This window comes from Danio rerio, chromosome 7 (genome assembly GCF_052040795.2).
Source record: "Danio rerio strain M-AB ecotype USA chromosome 7, GRCz13ab, whole genome shotgun sequence".
Lineage (NCBI taxonomy): Eukaryota > Metazoa > Chordata > Actinopteri > Cypriniformes > Danionidae > Danio > Danio rerio.
This window is the reverse complement of record NC_141027.1, coordinates 16,999,794-17,023,005: the sequence shown is the minus strand read 5'-3', so window position 1 is coordinate 17,023,005 and position 23,212 is coordinate 16,999,794. Positions and strand designations below refer to the sequence as shown.

Here is a 23,212-nt window from a genome sequence, read left to right as displayed (position 1 = left end):
TTAAATAAAAAATTCTTATAGTTGGAAGTCAGAATTATTAGCTCCCCTTTGTTTTGTTTTTTATATTTCCCAAATGATGTTTAATAGACCAAGGAAATTTTCCCAGTACGTCTGATAATATTTTTTTTTAAATAAAATAAAGTAAAATAAAATAAAATAAAATAAAATAAAATAAAATAAAATAAAATAAAATAAAATAAAATAAAATAAAATAAAATGAAATAAAATAAAATAAAATTGAATTAAATTAAATCATAATGGTGTTTAAGTAAGTCAATTTTATTTAACAAAAAATACATTTAAATAAAAATTTCTTTAAAAAATTCAAAACTTAAAAATATTAATTTACTCATTTTCTTTTCAGCTTAGTCCCTTTATTAATCAGGTGTAGCCACAGGATGCCCTTTCAGCCGCACGTCAACACTGAAAACATTCTCATTCACACACATACACTATGGACAATTTAGCCAACCCATTTCACCAATAGCGCATGTCATTGGACTTATGGAGGAAACGGGAGCAGCCAGAGGAAACACGTCACGCCACACCAACAGGAGAGAACATGCAAACTCCACACAGAAATGCAAACTGACCCAACCGAGGCTCGAACCAGCGACCTTCTTTGCTGTGAGGCATAAACATACAGTCTTGAAACCATAATAAAAACATTACAAACACAACAACTCAGCATTCTTTCCACAACAGAAAAATCATTAATCACATTTGAAAATCATACTGTCAATTCTTCCATATAATGACCATACACATCTCTATGGGTGTAAATTTTACATAACCCTTTTCAGATACACCACTACAAAACCATTATGTTCTCATCTAACTCTTTCTATTCCAGAAGAATCCCTTCAGAAAATCAATCCAGCAAGTTTAAGGAAACAAGAGACCCGTACCTGAACACAGGGCTTTTGTTTGCTTCTCATATCACTGAATGTCACCTGTGAGAGACTGCAGGAGTCAATCTATTTAACACGACAGCACAGAAACGCCTGCTTAACAAACACACACACACACACACACACACACACACACACACACACACACACACACACACACACACACACTATTGTCTGTCTCAAGCACATAAACATGCTTAAACATACACATGTGAACATATCCCGGATACATTCCTGCTTCATGAGACTCCTCTCTCTCATTATCTGTCTCTTTTTTCCTCTGTCATTATATTTTTCATCACTACTGGCTCCCTAATAAAAAAGCAACTCCTTGTGTGTACAGTAAGCGTGTTACTGAGAGAAAGAGAGAGAAAGAGAGAGAGAAACTTGATTTTACAAAAACTTTATTACATTAAAACCGACACAATATTAAATAAATAACTTCAAGTTGTATCAAAGAAAACCGTACATTTCAAATAAGTGTAAAAACAACACTGTTCTCATCTACACAACACAAAGCACCAAGTTTTAGCACCAAATATTTTCAAAAGTGTCCAAATCATCCATTTGTACAGAGTAATTAAAATCAGTTAAGACTGTTGCTTGTACCATACTTGAAAATACAACTACTACATTATGTTCTATGTTATTTTCAATTTTCCTCCTTCTGCTCATATACACAGCCATTTTCGCTTATCCTAGTATAAAGTTAGATGATTGACAAGAAAATCTCTTACTCCTTACATATTTAAAACCGAGGATGAACATTTCAACAGAGAAAGTCTCACAACACCTAGCAAAAAAGTTTTGTAATAACCTAAACAATGGACCCAACCTAACACATTTCACAAAGACACGAAAAATGTTTTTGTTTTGTCAATAGAGACAGAGAAAGAGAGAGAATCATTGTAAATATACTGATTATTTTTGTTTTATTGCTGTTTTACCTTAAAATGTTAATTATTAAAAGTACAGTTTTTCTGATCTATTATTTTTTTATTATTGATTTGTATGAATATGTTAAATTGAATAATAATATGATATATTGAATAACAATATGATATATTAAATAACAATATGATATATTGAATTAAAATGATACATTACATAATATATTATATGTCGAGTAATAATATGATATATTGAATAATATGACGTATTATTTATATTTTTATTTAATTATATATACATATATTATTTATATTTTTATTTAATTATATATACATATATTATTTATATTTTTATTTAATTATATATACAGATATTATTTATATTTTTATTTAATTATATATATAGATATTATTTTTATTTTTATTTAATTATATATACAGATATTATTTATATTTTTATTTAATTATATATATAGATATTATTTTTATTTTTATTTAATTATATATACAGATATTATTTATATTTTTATTTAATTATATATATATATATATATATATATATATATATATATATATATATATATATATATATATATATAATTTTATTTATTTATTTTTTTTATTTAATTTTTGTAACACTACTACTACTACTACTACTACTACTATTTACTGTGTTTTTTATTATACATGCATGTTCTTTTGTCTTTAATGTAAACTTTATAAAAGCTTTGGCAATACATTTGTAACATTTGTCATGCCAATAAAGCAAATATTGAATTGAATTGTACTGAACTGAACTGAACTGAACTGAACTGAGAGAGAGAGAGAGAGAGAGAGAGAGAGAGAGAGAGAGAGAGAGAGAGAGAGAGAGAGAGAGAGAGACTTTTGACTTTTTAAGGTCTCTTTATTACAAAAAACGTTTTAGCTAAAAACAATTTAGCTAATTAAAAAGTACATGACATCTTAAAAAAAACAAAAACATTTTTTTTCTTTTTTTGCTGATACTTACAAATAAATATTTAGAACATTTTCAGAGTCAGCATGACAGATACACTGATTTACACCCCATTTGTAATTAAACATTAGAGAGAGAGAGAGAGAGAGAGAGAGAGAGAGAGAGAGAGAGAGAGACTTACTCTATATGGACAATCAGAATGACAGCAATGGCCATTCTAGTACTTATAGAATTCTGGCAGGTCGAGTGTAAACTCAAACTTCTGTAAATGATAAAAAAAATAATGCATCTTGCTCAGCATTTTCATTCATCACTTTACAACTCCATTGAAAAAAGTCAAGAACAACAAATGTTTAAAAGAAAACCGAGGCGCCTCTGAAGAAGAATGTGGTTTGTTATGATTTCTTCCACATCCTGAGCACAAATCACACACAAAAAAACCCTCCCGTCATGACTGACACACAACCAAATTAAATTACCATGCCAATCATTTTTTTTTCTTTTAACTAAAACGACAAAAGACAAGTATTTAGTAAAACACTTTATGCATGCATATGTGCCACATTCAGTTTCAAAGAACAAACAATTCCTAAATGTAAAACATAAAGATGATATGCATTCACAAGAAACTGTTCAGTTAAGCCATCAAGAGAAGGAATGTTGAAAAATGTTTAAAGAAATAATGTTAGCTGCTTTGCTTACTCGCGCCTAATTTATAACTGAAGCAAGCATTTGTGTCAATACACAGCACTAGGGAGGCGAATTGGAGTTACGACACTGAGATTTCCTGGGTGTTTTGTCAGTCTTGTGTCAACAACCCTTGACATGAAATTGTGAGCAGTCTGCTTTGCTTTGTCTGCACTGCTGGGAGGAGATGCTCTAAACGACATCAGACAAGACCAGCAGGTGTAAAAACAGTCTGATGCTAAACCGGCTATCGAATGAACACAAATTTAGTGCTTTAGTGGAAACTAATATACAGTGTAGTAGGCCACATTTATTACAGTACTTGGCATGGATAGGAATGGAAGTATAAATACAAATCTACCTGCCTTTAAAACCAAGTTCAAGTGGGCTAGAGACCCTTATTCTATGCTTGACAAATTTGAAAGACTAGCTGTCCTTGGACTTTTAAGATTTTAATGAGAGTAAGAGTGAAATGATTTTGTTCGATCAGTCAAACGCTTCCAGAGCAGCAATAGTTAATAGTTAGTAGTTAATGTTATGAAGAAAGTTTTTTTATGAAGCCCTGGGTAAAAAAAAACTGTGTGTTATTAGATGATAGCTTGAGCTTTGACAAACAGAAAATCACATCTAATGATGTGAAAATCCTCTAATGTGATTATGCAAAATCACATTAGAGGATTTCGTGAGACCAATAAAAGATCAATACATGACCTCTCCGTGTTGAAACGTAAAAAAATATGGAACAATCGCTCACTTTGAATCAATGTCTAATCATCTTATTTTAGGCACTACTGGCCTCTGCATGTACCACATTGTAAGCAGAGCACTCAAATCATTGCAAAAAAGTGAGCACACAATTAGCTGCATCATTATTCTGGTCCTTGAAAGCTATTGTGACAAATTTATTCAAATTCTACTTCTCAGTTTACTCTATAAGCCAAAAGCCCTCCATTTATAAGCTTAATGTGTTTACATATTTAACCATCTGAATGCTGAGGTTAAGTATCATGTCAGCAATTAGCGTTAGCAGCGATATTTTTTTCTGCAGAATGCATCTTTATTCTAATCAACACGAGTGCTTTAGGTCCAGTATAATCTGTTGCTGGAGGCCCATTCACTGAGCGATTGTGCAATTCCAGCTTTTGATAAAAACACACAATGATGATATTTGCATAATGGCTTTGCTTGCACCTGCTTCCAGCAGAGATTTGCTTTGCTTTCAAACACACACACACACACACACACACACACAAACAAACACACACACATGCTGAAATTCAAACCAAGAGTGACTCACATACAGGAAAACAGCATTGAGATGCATAAATTCAGAAAACCTGCTGAGAAGCTCATACAGTGAACACCGACTGAGTTACAGAAGGAAAGAATTCATCCAAACTGTGAGCAAAGAAAATGCGAACACAAAGGCTGTGTGTCTAAAAGTAGTAAATTACACTGCAATTTGCTGCTGAGGGGACTGAGTTAATTGATGGAAGCGTGGAAAGAGGAAGAGATAGTGTAAAAAAAGAGCTCAGCTCCTGTGGCTTGACAATCAGACCCCTGCTATTCAACTAAACCACAAACCCTCGAATCTCCCTTTCATACATTTCAAAAGGCCAGCACACTCAAGCTGTCTTACCAGCAAAACTTGCTTTGTGAAAACGAAGTAAAGGAAAACTAGTTCTGAAATTAATCAAGAAATCTAAGCTTTCATGCATCAATAGATGTGGATAAACACTGAAGAAATGTCTAGTGCTTTGCAGTGTGAATTTGGCACAAGACATTTTTCCATGTGTTCATTTCCTCTGGAACAGGAAGATAGAATGGGGTGTACAAAGCAGTCCCTCCCCATTCAGATTCTAGTGAGCATTTGATTGGACCGAAATTCTGAAGAAAAGCTGAAGTGTTGAGTGATGTCTTCAAAAACCCTCATCCAAACTGAATAGAGAGAGAAACTATTCCTGGATTCATAGCAAATAGTCAATAGTCAAATAGTCAGGCTCACTCTGATTACATACCCCTGTATACAATTCTGGAGAGCTCCAAATACGTCCCAGGAGCTACGTTTTTTGCAGTTTTTGTTTTCGCGCATCCGCTGTAGGCCGGTGTGTTCGCTTTTTGACATCTCGAATTTCTCTTGCGAGTGTGGTTTGCACCTGTTCCTCTCGTGTAAATCTACCAGAGGCTGTTGTCGACTCACTGACTGATTTTTACCACGCTTTCAGATTTTAACACATTCTCACCATGTTAATAACTTGTTTATTTTATTTTTTGGCTTTTTGTAGTTGTTGTTGTTTTACCTGTCTTCTGGAAGTGTTCTTTGCCAGACTCGAACCCCATCATCACAGTCAACTGTGCTCTGTGTCTCAAATCCTCTGATGTACGCGGCAAGCTTCTGGGCAAAGTGGCAACAGCCGAAAAGCTATCAACACGGAGGCTGGTATGCGCGAAAAGAAACGGCATCATACCGCCCTATACAATGTTCGTTTTAAAGATGAAGTGCAGCCATATTTTCATCTGGCTACATAATTCACGCTCTCCAGAAATGTATATAGGGGCACGTTTTCAGAACACAGTCAATGCAAATGCGTGAATAGAGCCGAATTTCAGCTAGCTAGCATGGATAATGTGGAATGCACAAAATTCACCTCAATCAAGTCTTTCAAGCAAGTTAAAAAATTTCAGCTTGATCACAAGTAACTATGTAATTTGTCATTTTGAAATAACATGTGGCAATAAACATCCCATGAGTTATCCAGAGCAAGTGACGCAATCATTTTTGAATGCATATCTTCTAAATGTGAAATCTGTTTGCTAGCAATAGAATAGAATAAAATAAAATTGAATGCTAGTATATAAATTATTCTAAGGCTAACATATTGTATTCCAAAAAAATCAGAGCAGACACTTTTTTGTGAATCAAAACACCTAAATCAGAGTGGTTACTGACTCAATTCTGTCAACTTTTTTTCAGTGTAATTAAAGATAAACAATATGTTATTACTGTAGTCTGTGGTAAAACATTGTTATTTAATGTAGAGTTATGGGTCTGCAACAGTTGGGGACTGCAAAATACACAAAATAAGCATATAACTATAATTGCGGTGGTAAGAAAACAGCATTTAAGAAGCCTGACAGAAGTAACTTAATATTTGGTGTAAAAGGTCCTTTCACAACAAAATAAAAATAACTTTGTGGTAAGTAAGTTAAGTAAATGATTTGTGAAGGTTCGTGTGACACTAAAGACTGGAACAATGATACTAAAATTCTGCTTCGACATCATAGAAATAAACAAAATTTTATAGCATTTAATAATTTTCCTTTACCCTTGTCCCTTTATTCATAAGGGGTCACCTTTTGAATAATTGTCATTATACATCTACAAGTACAAGGCAATGAAATGCAGTAAATGCATGCTAAAGAACAGTAGAAGTTACATGTCTGTAGGGCGCCATTACGGAATAAAAAAATGAAGATCAAATTGATCTTTGGTTTTATTACATAACACTGGAATTAATTTTCTACGAAGGTTTCACTTTGAGAGTGTTTAAACAAGAGAGAAATGTGTGAAAATGTTCATGCATGTTTGAAAAAAGTGTATAAAGTGTGTAGTGAGGGATTTTACAGCCTTAAAACATCTATAATAATTATCAAAAATAAAGCTGACTATAACCATAACCGCCAACTTATCCTGGGAAACATCTAAACACACTCATTCACACATTCATACACTTCAGCCAATTTAGTTTCTTCAATTCACCTATAGCACAAGTCTTTGAACTGTGGGGGAAACCGAAGCACCCAGAGGAAACCCACACCAACACAAGGAGAACATGTAAACTCCACACAGAAATGCCAACTGACCCAGCTGGGACTCAAACCAGCAACCTTCTTGCTGTGAGGCAAGCCACTGTGTAGCTCATTTTAGAAATTGTTCAGCAAAACTGTTAGTTCTGAATTGTAATAATATTTCTGGTCCTTTACATTTTAATATTACTGTATTTTGTATCAAATTAACACAGCATAGGTGAGCATACAGTATATGAGACTTTTTAAAAACATACAAAAAATTCCAGAGAATTCATACGAGAACAATTTTAAGGCTGTGTGTCTACTGAGGTTTTTTTGTTTTCTGTTGTCAGTGTCACTTTTGAGCTAGCCGTCCAATCACAGTGGAGAAGGGGCGGGAAAATCACGCAAGTATCAAACAACAATCTGCTAAAGACTTTTAACTTGTAACACTAGAGCAAGGATACTCTGTATCATAACAACTGACTGAAAAAAAACAGTGTACAGTGGTCCCTCGATATAACACGAATCACCTTTCATGGCCTCGCAGTTTCGCAGATTTTTTTCGTGCAATTTGACATGCTTTTTTCTACAGCGCATTGTGGCTGTAGACGATTGTCAATCAATCGCCTCCGTGCCGTATCTCCTGTACAGTACAGAATGCCTTTAGCTTGCCAAATTTACATAAATCTATCGTTAGCAATGTGACTCTGAAGTCCTGTACTGAATATGTTTGTAAATTTTTTCCACACAATGTCAACGTTCTGCGCCATCAAAGGCACCTGTGGTAGCACCCAAATAGCAGAGCAAGATGCTAAACTTCTGGACATTAGTTTAGATTCAACTTTTGAATAATTGTCATTATACATCAAGTACAAGTACAAGGCAATGAAATGCAGTAAATGCATGCTAAAGAACAGTAGAAGTTACATGTCTGTAGGGCGCCATTACGGAATAAAAAAAATGAAGATCAAATTGATCTTTGGTTTTATTATACAACACTGGAATTAATTTTCTACGAAGGTTTCACTTTGAGAGTGTTTAAACAAGAGAGAAATGTGTGAAAATGTTAATGCATGTTTGAGAAAAGTGTATAAAGTGTGTACTAGTGAGGGATTTTACAGCCTTAAAACATCTATAATAATTATCAAAAACAAAAGCTGACTACTTCGCAGATTTTGCCTATTGCGGGTTATTTTTAGAACATAACTCCCGCGAATAATGAGTGAGCCCTGTTCTGCAAAAACACTCACAGCTGTGCTCACGTTTTTGTAGCACAAAAACAGTTCGATAGACATGCAGCCTAATACTCGTTGCAAAAACCCTAAAGTGTAACTTACATAAAGTTGAAGTTACTATTATTAGTTTAATTATTACTCCTGGTTTGTTTTTCCTTTTTTTAAATATTTCCAAAAACGACGATTAACAGAGCAAGGTATTTTCACAGTATTTCCTATATATATATAAATATATATTTATTTATCTATCTATTATTATTAATTTTTTTTTGGAGAAAGTCTTATTTGTAACCTAATTAATCTAGTTAAACTTATAGCAACAAACCAATTATGTTCAAAAATGTATTCTAGTGAGTACTGTGAACTTAATACATTTGAGTAAATGAAGCAAGTTGAGCACAGTAAAAGCCAATAAGTTAAGTCTACTCAAACTGTTTGAGGAAACCGTTTGCGACAAACCATTTGAATTGAAAAACTAATCTATATGAGTAATGTGAACTCACTCCATTTAAGTTGAATTAATGAGATATTTATTTGACACACTACCTTTAACACTGAGTTCAAAACTCTTTTTAAATGAGTAGAATTAACTTTTAGTCAATTTTGAGTTACCTACACTCATTTTATTTGATAAAGTTGACTGTAGGGTTTTACAGTGTAGTATGTTGAAAAATATCTAGTAAAATATGATACTGTCATCATGATAAAGATAAAAAAATTAGTTATTACAAATAAGTTATTAAACATATTATGTTTAGAAATGTGTTGAAAAAATAAACAGAAATCGGGGGGCTAAGTAGTAATAATTCAGGAATAGTGATAATTCAGGAGGGCTAAGTAGTTTTCTTTGTAAAAGTACTAAAACTACAATACGAGCCATGAATCTTTCCATCCTTATCAACTACAGCACCATTGTCTTTCCATTAAATCTTACTGGCCAACGACCGCAGCCCACCAACCTCCATTCCAAAATACACTAGATTCAGCTGGGTTTCATCACTGTCAAAACAAGAGCAATACCTCAACAGACCACCGTTACAACCGAACCCTCTAATAACAACAAAAAACACACGTAAAAGACCTCATTGATCAGTCTACCCTAAAAAAAAAACCCTTTGAAAAGAATTCCTTTGTTCCATCCAATCAGGCCTGACAGCCGCCTTTGTAACTGAGACAAGTCCAAAGCAACCGCTGCCTCTGGATCATGTGTGATACTGCAGTCAGCGATACTCAGACCTCTAGAGTTTGTTATGCTTAGCTCTGGCTTGGCTCGAATAACATTTTCTGTCTATAATCTGGCTTTTGCTCTCTTCCAAACCTATACATTTAATGATGGTTTTGAAACTTTTTTTTTAAAGTTTCTGCCAAACTACCCCCCCTTAGACCAGATGTTTATAAAGAGGGACCGCAAGAGGAGCAAAAATAACAGTATTAAAGTGCAAGTCCATACTGTAAGCCAAGCATGCTGTGAGAAAGTGCTTGTGAACATCCAACGTATTAGTGTTTGCCTGGACAAAAAAAGCAATAGTGGTAAATGTAAATGAAATGCTCCATAACAGGGGTGCCCAAACTATTTCGTTTGAAGGGTCAATAATCAAATATCATTGAGAGCCGTGGGCTGAAGATCAAACTAAAACAATCACATTTACACACAGTTGAGTTCAATGCTGAATACACTAGACAAGCAGAATCTACCTTTGCCTTGATTCACCCACCAAAGTCTCAGCATTATCCTCTATCTGTCGTATGTACATTTTAAACAAGATCAGATTAATTTACAGCCTTTACATTTAAACATTTAATTTCAGATAGCTTTTTGTAGCTTAAGAATAAAATAAACAAATAAAAGGTTACATTCAATTTGAAATTACAATCTCTTAATCAGGAGTGGCCAACCCTGTTCCTGGAGAGCCGCCTTCCTGCAGATTTCAGTTGCTACCCATATCAAACACACCTGAACCAATTAATTAGGACCTGAACACCACGTGACAATTACAGGCAGGTGTGTTTGATATGGGTTGCAACTGAAATCTGCAGGAAGGCGGCTCTCCAGGAACAGGGTTAGCCACCCCTGCTCTAAACCATTCTCAAATGGGATGGCGGACCAAATCAAAAGTTATCATCGGCCAACTTTAGCCCATGGGCCCTAGTTTGGGCATTTCTGGTCTATAATATACTGTATATCCAGGGCTTGACATTAACTTTTTGATCACCAGCCACTGTGGCTAGTAGATTTCCAACATTACTAGCCACTCGCCATTTTCACTAACCACAATTGTGTCGTTGGGAAAGTATATTTTATATGCATAAATTTGACCTTGACATGCTTAAATTACTTGATTTAGGTTTTGTGCTTTGTCCACAAGCCTCCTCATTCATTTCACTTGTTTGTGTGTTGTGTATGAGCTTGCTCAATGAGCATGAGCAAATAAGTCATGGTTTCATAGTGTCATGTTGCAATTTGTTTCTTTTTAATTCACATGGCTTTTCAGGGCTCAATATTAAGGAGTTACCAAATTTATCCACACCAAAATAAATGATTATGTCTTTCTAAAATATGCACACTAATCTGTCGTAGTTAATGGTCCCTGGTCACCAGTTAATTACACAAAAATGGGGAGTTAATCTCTTATTAAAGCAATGCTATTGTAAAAAAAAAAATAATAATAATTAAGCCATATTAACAAAAATAACCGTAAGCAAAAATAAAAAAGCAGGTAATACCATGTGTGATACTGAAAGGATGATCGCGCACAGGGTTAACATTAGGCCAATTAATACTCTGTTTAAAAAATAGTTAAAGCGATATATAACAATTTACAAACATATATATGTCACTTTTTAAAATCTGGAGCTCTTGAAAGCAGCAGGACTGTGGGTGCATGATCATTGTTTTTTGTACAGTCTGTTTCAAAAAGAACCGATCGCACCAGATGTGTATATAACTAATAAATAAATTTAAAAAGCACAAAACAGCAGTGTGGTCTAATTCAAAACAATATTACAATATTGCGGTGTGCACAGATAAGGGTAACTAGTAGACTTATAATTAGTGCCAATAGGTCAATGGAATTTCCCACAGCTTCTGACATGACTTGGATTTTCCTTTTAATATGTCCAATCCTTTCCATAATTGTGGTTTCTTTAATCAGGATTATCCAGTCCATGACAAGAGGGGGTTCAGTGTGGTCCCAACCCATTTATTCATAATTAATTTTCTCTGCAGCATCAGTAGAGGTTTAAAGACATCTCAATGTTCTAGAAAAGGGGGTTTAAACAGATTTTTCACCTGTGAGGCGAGTGATCATCCTCTCATTCGCTTTTCACCTGCTTTCTTTTGCTTGCGCAAACACAATTAGTTTTGTCAGTCATGCTGCTTCCCGATTCTTAGATCACATTTGTACGAATATTGGGCTGTTATTATTGTCAAACCCTGCTTTTAAGAAAACTACAATTTGAAAATAATTTTCAACCAGCCAAAGTGTCTAACAGAGTGTCGGTCTAACCAGCCACAGCTAAAATCTACATGCATTTAGGATTTCTACATGCACTTAACATTTGTTAATGTTAAGTGTATATCCCATATTTTTGAGAAAACAAGTCACACCTGATTAAAAGAGTATGCTAGTATGTTTGCACAGCACTTTTGTCTATTAAGAACTTGTGATTTGGGTGCTAATGTATAAAGTCTGATTTGTGATTGAAGGATTCTTATGAGCCTGTTCTTTTGGTGAATCAGAACAATTGAATAAGAGTGGTTACTAAATAAATCTTACTGAATGAATGAGTCTCACTTACTAAACCCCAAGTCATTCTCTGTATTTAAATATATAAGTTATGCAAAGGTACATTTTGCATACATTATCCATTATACAAATTAAATGTAATTTACATTTTTTTTACCCATTTGTCCACAAGATGGTTTTATCATTTAAAATACTGTATAACATTTAGTTTGATCACTGTTTTTAAAATAGGCTTTATTACAGTGAGTATGCATCAAAATAAGCTGTTAAATATTTATATCTGTTTATTTATTTTATTTATTTATATGCCGAAAAATGATTCAACTAGCATTGTTTAGCATTAGCATTGTCACTCAACACTGTTTGCATTATATAAGTTACTCTAAAATATAAATCGGGCTAAACATTAGAACTTGTGTTGTTCTAAATAGCATGCTTTTCAGTAACACTTAATTTTGATGGTCCATTTGAGTAGCAGTAGACTGTCTGCTTAATATCTGCTGATACTGCTCCTTCAACAGACATTTAACTGACTATGAGAAACTTTGTAGGTGCATGTCAACTTACACCAACCCCAACCCTACTTATAATCTAATGAGAATTAGTTGGCATGTAGATGCAATGTAACTTAAATTCAACAAACGGACCGTCAAAATAAATTGTGACAGAGTGTGACCTGCTTTTCTTTCTTTTGTAGTGAATTTAAAAAAGATGACATTTGGAAGCATGTTGAAAACTATTGGTTTTCAACAATTTTCGAAATATGTTTCATTCTGCATTACAAATAAAGAATAAAATCTATTTTGAAGAATGTTTAAAACCAATAGTACTGGATCCCATCTATGTTCACTGTAATATACTGTATAGTGGGAACCAAAAATGTTTAGTTTGCAACAGTCTTCAAAATTTTCTGTTTTTTGTCTATCAGAAGAAAGTGAGTTGGAAGAATTTAGAATGACAGAGTGAGAAATGATGACAGTTTTTTAATATTTATATAAATATATCAGTATGCTGAAAAATGATTCAACTACTTTAATAAAGCCTTTATGTATTTAAAATAAAATTTGTACATTCAATTGGATGCAAACACCAAAACTAGCACAAAACCAGCTTAAATATGCATGCTTTGCTCAATCAGCATTGTTTGTGTTATATAAGTTACTCTAAAATATAAGTCAGGGTAAAAATGTTTCTTATGATACAAAAAAAAATTTGTATCTTATATTTCAGAAATACAGTCAAAACTTTCATTTCCGCCATAATAATAATTAAAAGTCCTTACCATCTGAGAACGACTCTTAGGGCATCCATTAATATCCTCAATCTTCTCATTTGCTGTGGTAAAGAAACGAAAAAATTAATTCTCCACAAAAAAGAAAATGTCCTTAGTAGTAAGCCTCAAGTGCAGTATGTCCTTTGTGAGTCTCTTTGCCGGACAGATTTTGACCCCTAATGTGGAAACTAGATCCAGTTTGAGCAACTGTGTGGCAGGGCCTGCTGGGATGCACTGCTCTGGGGCTTTCCTAAGGGTGTCTACTCTCCACCCTGCGTCCCGACAGGGATGGGACACAAACCCCTCACCCCACGGCAGCTGAAACAGGGCCGTTCAGCAGCCACAGCTGACGACTGCACACATGGCTACAATGACAGCTCCTCATTTTACCTCCTGCGCTGTGGGAAAAATGTGTCAGGAATGTGGAAGACGTCAGGTGAGTAAGCAAGAAAGGCAGACGGACTGTCTCAATAGAGGGAGAACCATTCGGGTGGCTGTCTTTTGAATAATTCATCATTTGATCTTCATATTATCACCATCAATCTTTTCTGTACATGGTTACCAAAATACTAACTGTAGAGGAATAGTTAATCTAAAAATTTAATACTGTCCTTTAGAACTTGTGCCATTCTAAATTTACATGCTGTTCTTTTATTTGTAGAAAAAAAACATATTTTGGAGAATGTTGAAAACCAATAGTCTTGGTTCCCATTGATGTTCACTGTGAATACGGTGAAAGTTAGTAGAAACCAAGATTATTGGTTTTCAACATTCGGCAAAATATCTTTTTATTCTTTATTACAAAAGAAAGAATGAAATATATTTAGAAGAATGTTGAAAATTCAAAAGTATTGGTTCCCGTTAACGTTCACTTACAGTAGAAGTTAGCGAGAACTAAAAATGTTTAGTTAGCAACAATCTTCAAAAATATCTTGTTTTGGTTCCGCAGAAGAAAGTGAGTTGGAAAAGTTTGGAATGACATGAGTGAGTAAATGATGACAATTTTAATGTTGGTTCCCATACACTTTGACTTTTAGAATGTTAGTGTAATGGAACTAAATGGGAATTAAAGCTGCTTAGATACCGAAAATGTGTGTTTGTGTGTGTGCGTTTGCATTTCGAATAACATGAGGGTGAGTAAATGATGGCAGAATTGTATAGTTTGCACAAAAGTTTTGGTTCTTACTAGGCAGGTATTTTTGACAGTATTATTTGAAGTCAGTAGGAGCCAAAAATGTTTAGTTAGCAAAACTCTTCAAAATATCTTGTTTTGGTCCCTCAGAAGAAAATGAGTTGAAAAAGTTTGGAAAGAGTAAATGATGACAATTTAAATTTTGGTTCCTATATACTTTGACATTTAATGTTTGTCCAATGAAAGTCAATGGGAGCCAAAGCTGCTTAGATACCAAAATTGTATGTGTGCGAGTGCATTTAGAAAGTCATGAGGGTGAATTAACGATGGCGGAATTGTATAATTTGCTCAAAAGTTTTGGCTGTTACTAGGTTGGTATATTTACAGTTTTGTTGAAAGTCAATAGGAACCAAAGCTGCCTAAATACCAAAATAGTGTGCTTGTGCATGCACTCTGAATGACATGAGGGTGGAAAAAATGGCAGAATTGTATATTTATTATATATTAAAAGTTTTGGTTCTTACTAGATTAGTACATTTACAGTTTTGTTGGAAGTCAATGGGAACCAAAAATGTTTAGTTACCAGCATTTGTTAAAAATGTGCTGTGTTTGATCTTCAGAAGAAAGCAAATCAGACAAGTGTGGAATGGAATTAGTGATCAAATGATGGTGATTTAAATCTTGGGTAAATAGTTTAAGTTTTGGTTCCTATATTGAGTTTTTATTTTTATTTTATTAATATAATGAAAGTCAATTGGAGGCAAAACTGCTTATTAACCAATATCCTTCAAAATGTCTTTGTGAATGTCTGTCTGTTTGGAACGATATGAGGGTTTGTTGATTAGAACAGAATTTTCATTTTATATAAACTTTTACATTAATTTTTTTTTTAATTTCTCATTTTTAAAATTGTCTAAATTCAACTGCATTAGATAAAAAAATATATATATCAATGCGACATCTGCAGTTGCATTGTTGAGTTTAGAATGAATTTATATTCCTAATTTTTTTAGACATTTTAAGTGTTCAAACACTTAATGGAGACTCTGCAAGGTAGAATGGATATCTAAAGAACAGCTTTACTGTTATGAATGCAAACATTTTCAAGCATTTTGGTCATCAGCCATCAGCTAGCATTAAAACAGAAATGAGTATGTGAAGTATGTCATTGCATGCAGCATTTGTGTCTGTCGGACAGGGCAGGTCGTGTTTCAGTATCAATTGGCCAGTGTGTGATTCCCTGGAGATATAAAAACACAAGAGGACAAAGTGGGATGACCACAATATGTGTCATATAACACCACTTTGCCCTAGAACACTGTACTGTCTGCTGTTAAGTAGCCAAAAGCTTTCCGGCTCTTACAACACATTTTAAGAGGACAGAGGTAAAGAAAAAGAAAAAAATATATAAATTTATGTCCAAGAGTTACTGACAGGGATCGCTTTTCTTACTAAGTACTTGTAAGAACAACAACAATAATAATAATAATAATAATAATAACAATAATAATAATAATAATAATAATAATAAACACTTAAATAAATAAATAAATCAAAAAACAACATAAAAAACACACACCACATTGATGTAATATTAGCCTACATCATATTTTAATCAAAATAATCTTACTATTAACACTTATAAATAAAATCAAATACTGTTTATTGGAAATATAATTTATTGTTTAAAACAGAAAACTGAAATGAAACTGAAATGCATTTCTACAACAGCTTAATAAATTATAAATAATTTCAATCTTATAAATGAAACCTATAAATCTTGAGGACAGCTTATATATTACATATGTAATGTATTTTTAATAATTTAATTGTAATATTAATTCAATAGTATTTTGTCAAAATAAATAAATAATGTCTATATTAAATGTTTTAAATATAGAGTAATATTATAGGCTAAAGGATTGCATTTTCAAACATGCATTTCCAGTATAATGTATTTTATTAAGTATATTGAAGTATACATTCTTAATATATACTTAAACAGACTTAATGTTTAAGTTTTACGTAATATATATGAGACATTCTACCAGAAACGTACATTTTCACTTTAAAAAAAAAAAAAAAAAAAAAAACAAGCATGAAATCATGAGATCCTTGATCACATCTTCCGCGTCATAGCCTTAAACGTGTATTGCACATATTTTATGTTAAATTTAATGCAAATGTGACAGGACAGACAGCAACATGGGGACAACTGTAAATTTATTTGCATTATACTGTATATCAGTAGTATTTAGCCTATTTGTAGAATTTGTTCATAATTTCATGTTTTTAATCAAGTGATGTGAATAACTTAACTTTGCTATTTCTGAAGTATTGTTTTTTTTCTAAATAACAGTTTTTAGCATGACAAAACTATTAAAGCTGTAGATTCAGTTTGGGTTGAGGACAAGGACAATGACAGGGTTTGCACATTTGTGTTTTTAATAAAGAACAAATATCTGAGAACCAAATAAATGATTCCATTACAGAACAGCTCACAGAAATCAATCATCAGTACATTTTAGACATGTTTTGGGATGAAAATGTTTATTTCAGGGATAATGTACGTTTTAGAGTGTCATACTTAATATAAAATACATAACTTCATATGCATGTTATGTAGGCTATAATATGTAACTCTATAATTAAAACCTTTAATATAGACATTATGTATGTAACGCCGGCTATGTGCAGTAAATCGTTCATTAACTTGTGTGAAGAGAGAGTGAATCGCTCACCGATAACCTGGATGATCTCCGCCAGCAGCACGCCATCGCTCACATCCTGCTGCAGGTCTTTAATCAGACGCTTGTGTCCCGATTTGGCCAAGTAGTGATTCGCCCAGTCCGTGTAGATCTGTCAACGTGAGAGAGATATAGAAAGTCTCTTATATATTCATCCATCCATCAAGAAAAGTTTCAAACAAGTTGCATCCGCGACGCGCACTTTACGTAAGCACGTCTCTGGAGCAGCGCCGCGTCTGTACGCCGGCTCCGCGCTCTATTCAAATCAACCCCATTGTGCCTTTATTCTGGTTATTCAGCACTAATAATGCTCAGATTCTCCCGTCTGACATCACAGAAAAGCCCCTTCAGTGGGGCAGGGGGAGGAGGGAGACCCCGGGGAGCTTAAATTAAACCTCTGAATGGGTCTGAAAGGAGTCATGTGTTGTTTGCTGTTTGGAGCGGCTCCGTCCAAAACAATCCCGCGTCACGTTAAGAGGCGGCAAAATGCTGTACAACAACCACTGAATGAAATACTTTTTTAGGTTGTAAACAGGGAGAAACTTTGAAAATTAACGTAATGTAAGCATTACTTTGAAACAAAAACATTACATTTGTTATTTTAAAAGCACATTTACGCCTTAAAAAGGCATGGCGACTTCAGGATTTTGACATTATCCTCCTCCATCAGTCATGTCTGATTATTTTTCCTCAAATAGGGGGACAAAATCCCAAATGTGAGTTTATATCTCTATTTTGACTTAATTTTATCCCACAGAGTTGTGAGCTGATAACTATTTTGAGGGGGGAATGTCAGAAATGTGAGATGTTAATATATTTTCTCTCAGTTATCTCATCTTTTTCCCATCAAAAGCTTCAAGTTCTGATATTTTTTTTACTCAAAATACTGTGTTTAGCTCACAATCATAAGGGAAAAGTCTGAACTGAGAGCTTTTTAACGCATCTGACTTTTTTCTCTCAGATCTATGAGCTAAAAATATGTGAAGAAAAAAAAGTCAAGATCTTATAGTTTATCTCACTATTCTAAGCTTTTCCCAGATTTCGGTTTAATTTAAAGTGTGTTTATAAACGTTTCAGAAATTAGTTGACATTAAATTTGTTTTAAAGATCTCTTGCTTTTCTCTAATTTTTAGCTTTCTTGCTTTTTCAAAAGAAAAGTCTAAATTGTGAGGTGTCAATTTTTATACATTTTTTTACTCAACGGCGTAAACCATTTATACATTTATTACTTGAATTACATGAATCCCTTCCAGTTATTATCACCAGTAACAGTCCAAGCCTTTTTACGTTACAGATAAAGATATTTGTTGTAGTATTATTTTTATGTTTGTAGTTATTTTCAAATAGCAGCCAACAAATGAATGATAAGCTGCTTTTGTGTTGCAGGTTTATTTGGCCAATTTAATACCACAGTGTTTTCCACCTGGACTCCACAGTTTTACATAAAAATAGCATCCCATAAACATCACAGTTTACTTAAAGTCTGGAGAGTTGCAGGCTTTACATAAACAATCAAAGGCCAGGCAGTGGTCAAACACCTCCCCACACGGGGGGCTGGAGAGCTTGTGTGGTGTTTCATGAGTTAATAAAGACCAATGGTATTACTGTGTTACTCATGTGAGGAATCAGTTTAGATGGGAAATAACAGGTGCGCCACGAGTCCATGCACCATCAAAATAAACACACACTCTCCCTCAAACTGCTCTCGCTAGAGTCACTTAGACTTAAAACAACTCGCAAAGCCCCTATAATTACTGACAACCAAAGCTAGTGGAGAAATGTACGAATCCAGCTCAGGCTTTGAAGTTTTGCGGGCAAAATGAGTCAAATGTAATTAAAGGTGAGGTGAAGACAAGGAAGTGAAGGTAAGGGTAAACATGACTTCAAGATGTAATGCTGAGGAAATTACAGATGACACTCGTCTGTCAAACTGAACCGGGTCACCACCATATAACCCCTACATCATCTTTTCATGGCAAGAGAAATGAGGTTATATTTACTATAAGGTAATTATTCCTTTGTGGTGTAGACTGCATTAGTGCCTGACCCATACCAACCAACACTTCTATTTTTTTCCCAGGAGTCTCCCATATTTCAGTATCCCATATTGGCTCTCTCCATTTTGTTTTGTTTCTTGGGAAACTCCCATAATTTGTAAGCCCCAATCTAGTTATTAAAATCAGTTTTTGACCATTATTAAGTTCCCAGATCTTTCATGAAGCTCATTACCTCACACAATTAACAAAATATTAAAATCTTGAAGCATTTTTACCTCATTCTGGCAACATTACAGTTGCACTGTTTATTTCTGCACAGGTTTTAGACATGGGATTTGAATGGTGGCAACCAAAAGACAAATGTTATTTTTGACATGCAAATTTTGTAATGACAATTTCAGCAGTGATGGTTCTGAATCTATTTTCCACTTAAAGAACTATAACATGTTAAAAAAATATTATTAATAAACCAAACAGTTTTTAAAGCCAAGAAGTGTAAGAAAATCAGGTAAAAGTACAAATGTACAAGACTGTGTACTTTAACATACAGTAGGTGAGAGTTCAAAGTGACTATTACCGCCGCGTCATATACCGCCGCCGTTTGAAATAGGAGCCGCTTTGTTTTTAGTGTATGACCGCAGTTTGTGAATGAGCCGCCAGGGGGCGCAAAGGGACGGGATGCGAACCGACAGAAATAGCCCACACAGCAGCCTTAAATATGCTATTGTGCTTGTAAATGAGATTAAACAATAAGTCAAAGCATTATAATTCCTTTATTAATCATTTAAAATTTGTTAACAGAATTATTGTTATTCTAAACTTTTTAAGTGCAAAGAGGATTCTTTTTGAAAAATAGAATTGAAGAAGTTAAAGACAACTAATATGAAAGCACAAACATTCAGTACAAATATTCTAAGTATGCCTAAATTAAAAAATTAAAGCAGTCTTTTAGCCTAAATGTAAAGAGATTTTCAGTGTTTGCTATTTTGGTAGGACTAACACAAGACCTTTTCATTTATGTTTTAATTTACCTTTTTATTTACATTTTCGTTGTTGATTATATTTTACTATTTAATTTTATGTCACAATTATTGTACATAATAATAAACGAATAATGAAAAATAATAAAAATAGGCCTTATGTATTTAAGGACATGTGGTGAAACACTAAGAAACGGTCAGGCGCATGGTCTAAAGAGCTTAAGTTGAATACTGCTTCATAAAATAATTTTGCCGCAGGACATATCTCGCAGGTTTATTTTTAATAGTTTTCAGTTATTTTTTTTGTTTCAAAACAACAATGTTCTCTTTAAAGTTCTCTTTAAAGTATAACTGTTGTTTTGTTTTTTTACTTAATGGCCCAGTATGTTTTGTATTTTAATTTCAATTTCAGTCACCTTGCATATGCATTTGAAATATAATGCGCGCATAACCGCGGAAAGAAAAAAAAACTGTCAAAGGTTAGAGCTAATTCATCAAAAGGTCGCATTCTGCTTTCACTCTCCCCAAAAAATGCTCTGTTTGAACGATTTAATTATTATCATCGTAACCACTATATAATTATTTAAACTTTCTCTGGTGTTTATTGTTTTTAGAAAATATCTAAAATCTTTAAAAAAAAATATCTTGTAAAATGAAAGTTTAATTTGACTTTAACGGTTTCATTTATGTAGGCTACATAGACCTATACCTAAACTGTTATAGCTTGCTTTTGCTTGTTTTATATTGGTTTATTTATTTAATGCGGTTTTATCCGATAATAATTCTTTAAATTATATTTTAATATGGCTCAGGCAATTTTTTCAAGATTTGACACTTGTTTTGAGTCTACAAAAGGGGACAGGTAGTTTGTAAAGATTTATGTCTTTGTGTTGTCTTTAATATGGTGTATAGATTATTATGCGTTATTGAAACATCAAGGGGACGCAACAAAGTCACTTATAAATTAAAATTGTATTATGCAACAGCCTTTAAAACGGAAACATAAGGGCGATTATAAGCAAAAAGACCTCAGCCTATAAGGTTAGATGTTTTCTTTCCCTTATTTATTTATTTATTTATTTATTTATTTATTTATTTATTTATTTATTTATTTATTTATTTATTTATTTATTTATGTGTTTGACGCATGTAACTCGTGTGCGATCGGTGTAATGACGGCAAGCCATCTTTCCCAGACTCGGGGCAAAAAAAAAAAGTGTTATAAAAATAAAGTTGCCGCAGGACATAAACGAAGTCCTGCAAGTTTAGTTTTAATAATTTAGTTCCAGTTCTGTTCCGTTTTTTTTCTCAAAACGTCTGTTCTTCTTTAAAGTAAAATTTTAGTTTTTTGTTGTTGTTTTTTTTACTTGTAATGGCTCAGTATCTCATATATATATATATATATATATATATATATATATATATATATATATATATATATATATATATATATATATATATATATATATAGGCCTATATATATATATATATATATATATATATATATATATATATATATATATATATATATATATATATATATATATATATATATATATATATATATATATATATGAAGTTTATTATATATATATATATATATATATATATATATATATATATATATATATATATATATATATATATATATATATATATATATTAATAAACTTCACAGCCACGAATATAAATAACACAACTTGCGGGTGCAACCAACGAGGGTTGTGCATTTTAGTTTAACTTTTTGAGCGTTATAAGCAGTTCGGTGTTAGTTTTTATATCAAACCGAAACTAAACAGCGCATTCTCTCCGCCTCTTCGTTCATAACCAGCTGGACACACGCTGCTGAGGCAAGCAGGAGAGATAGCCTACTCCGTCTTTCATAATCTTAGCTGATGTATCTGAGTCGAAAGAATATATTAAAGAGGAATGTTCTTTCAACAGTCCCGATACGTTTAATCTTTTTATTTTATTTTTTTATTACTTTTTTTCCTGTCATTTCTCTTCATCAAATTATTTTTTAAGCTGCTTGATTATGTTAAAACAGAAAGCAGAGCCCGTCAATTGAGAGCGATGCATGTCATGTGTTGCATAATTGCCTTTTTTCCTGTGCGTGCGTGATCAATTTCTGATCCTTTTTTGCTCGGGCTCTCACACACAACCTTTATGTCTGCTGTGTCTTTAATATGGTGTGTAGATTATTATGCGTTATTGAAACATCAAGGGGGACGCAGCAAAGTAACTTATAAATTAAAATTGTATTATTTTATGCAACAGCCTTACATTTAAAACGGAAACATAAGGGCGATTATAAGCAAAAAGACCTCAAGGCTAGATGTTTTCTTTCCCTTTTTTATTTATTTGTTTATGTGTTTGGCGCATGTGTGCGATAGGAAAACTAGTGTAATTACGGCAAGCCATTTTTCCCAGACTCGGGGCAAATTCCGCCTTTCCTTTCACTCCGTCCCGAAGCCATCCACTGCGTAAAACATATGCTGGATAAGTTGACGGTTCATTCCGCTGTGGCGATCACAGACTAATAAAGGGACTAAACCGAAAAGAAAATGAATGAAGAATGAATGAATAAATTAATAATAATAAAATAAAAATAAGGTAATAATCTTTAAACACAAATTCCGCGTAAGCGACCTTTTTATTTTTAGAGATGGTACATTTGAATTGCCTCTTCCCACTTCCCCCACCTCAAAATTGAAAGTTGCAAAGAGAACTATAGCTCATTTACACCTTGATGTGTTAGCCTCAATAGCAAAGAGCACAGCCCATTCACACCTCAACACAGAGCAAGTTTAGCAGAAGAATGTCAAATCAGAATCACGCAGATGAAGCACACCAGCAACTACTTTCAT

General features: G+C 33.3%; 2 protein-coding genes across 18 annotated transcripts in view; one reads left to right on the top strand and one right to left on the bottom strand.

Moving 5' to 3' along the window:
- The window catches only part of LOC147835938 (uncharacterized), a 939,756-nt gene that overhangs the window by 463,671 nt on the left and 452,873 nt on the right, over positions 1 to 23,212 (top strand). The window lies entirely within an intron of this gene.
- Positions 1 to 23,212, bottom strand: part of nav2a (neuron navigator 2a) — a 400,576-nt gene that overhangs the window by 113,529 nt on the left and 263,835 nt on the right. For all 17 annotated transcript variants that reach the window (XR_015495422.1, XM_087260653.1, XM_087260663.1 and 14 more), the window contains 2 exons: positions 17,363 to 17,480; positions 13,499 to 13,551 (listed from right to left, as the gene is read on the bottom strand). Coding sequence is in view for 16 of the 17 variants with exons in the window: in XM_087260653.1 (XP_087116779.1) it covers positions 13,499 to 13,551; positions 17,363 to 17,480 (171 nt within the window). In the remaining variant the exon portion in view is untranslated. The remainder of the gene's footprint in view (positions 1 to 13,498; positions 13,552 to 17,362; positions 17,481 to 23,212) is intronic.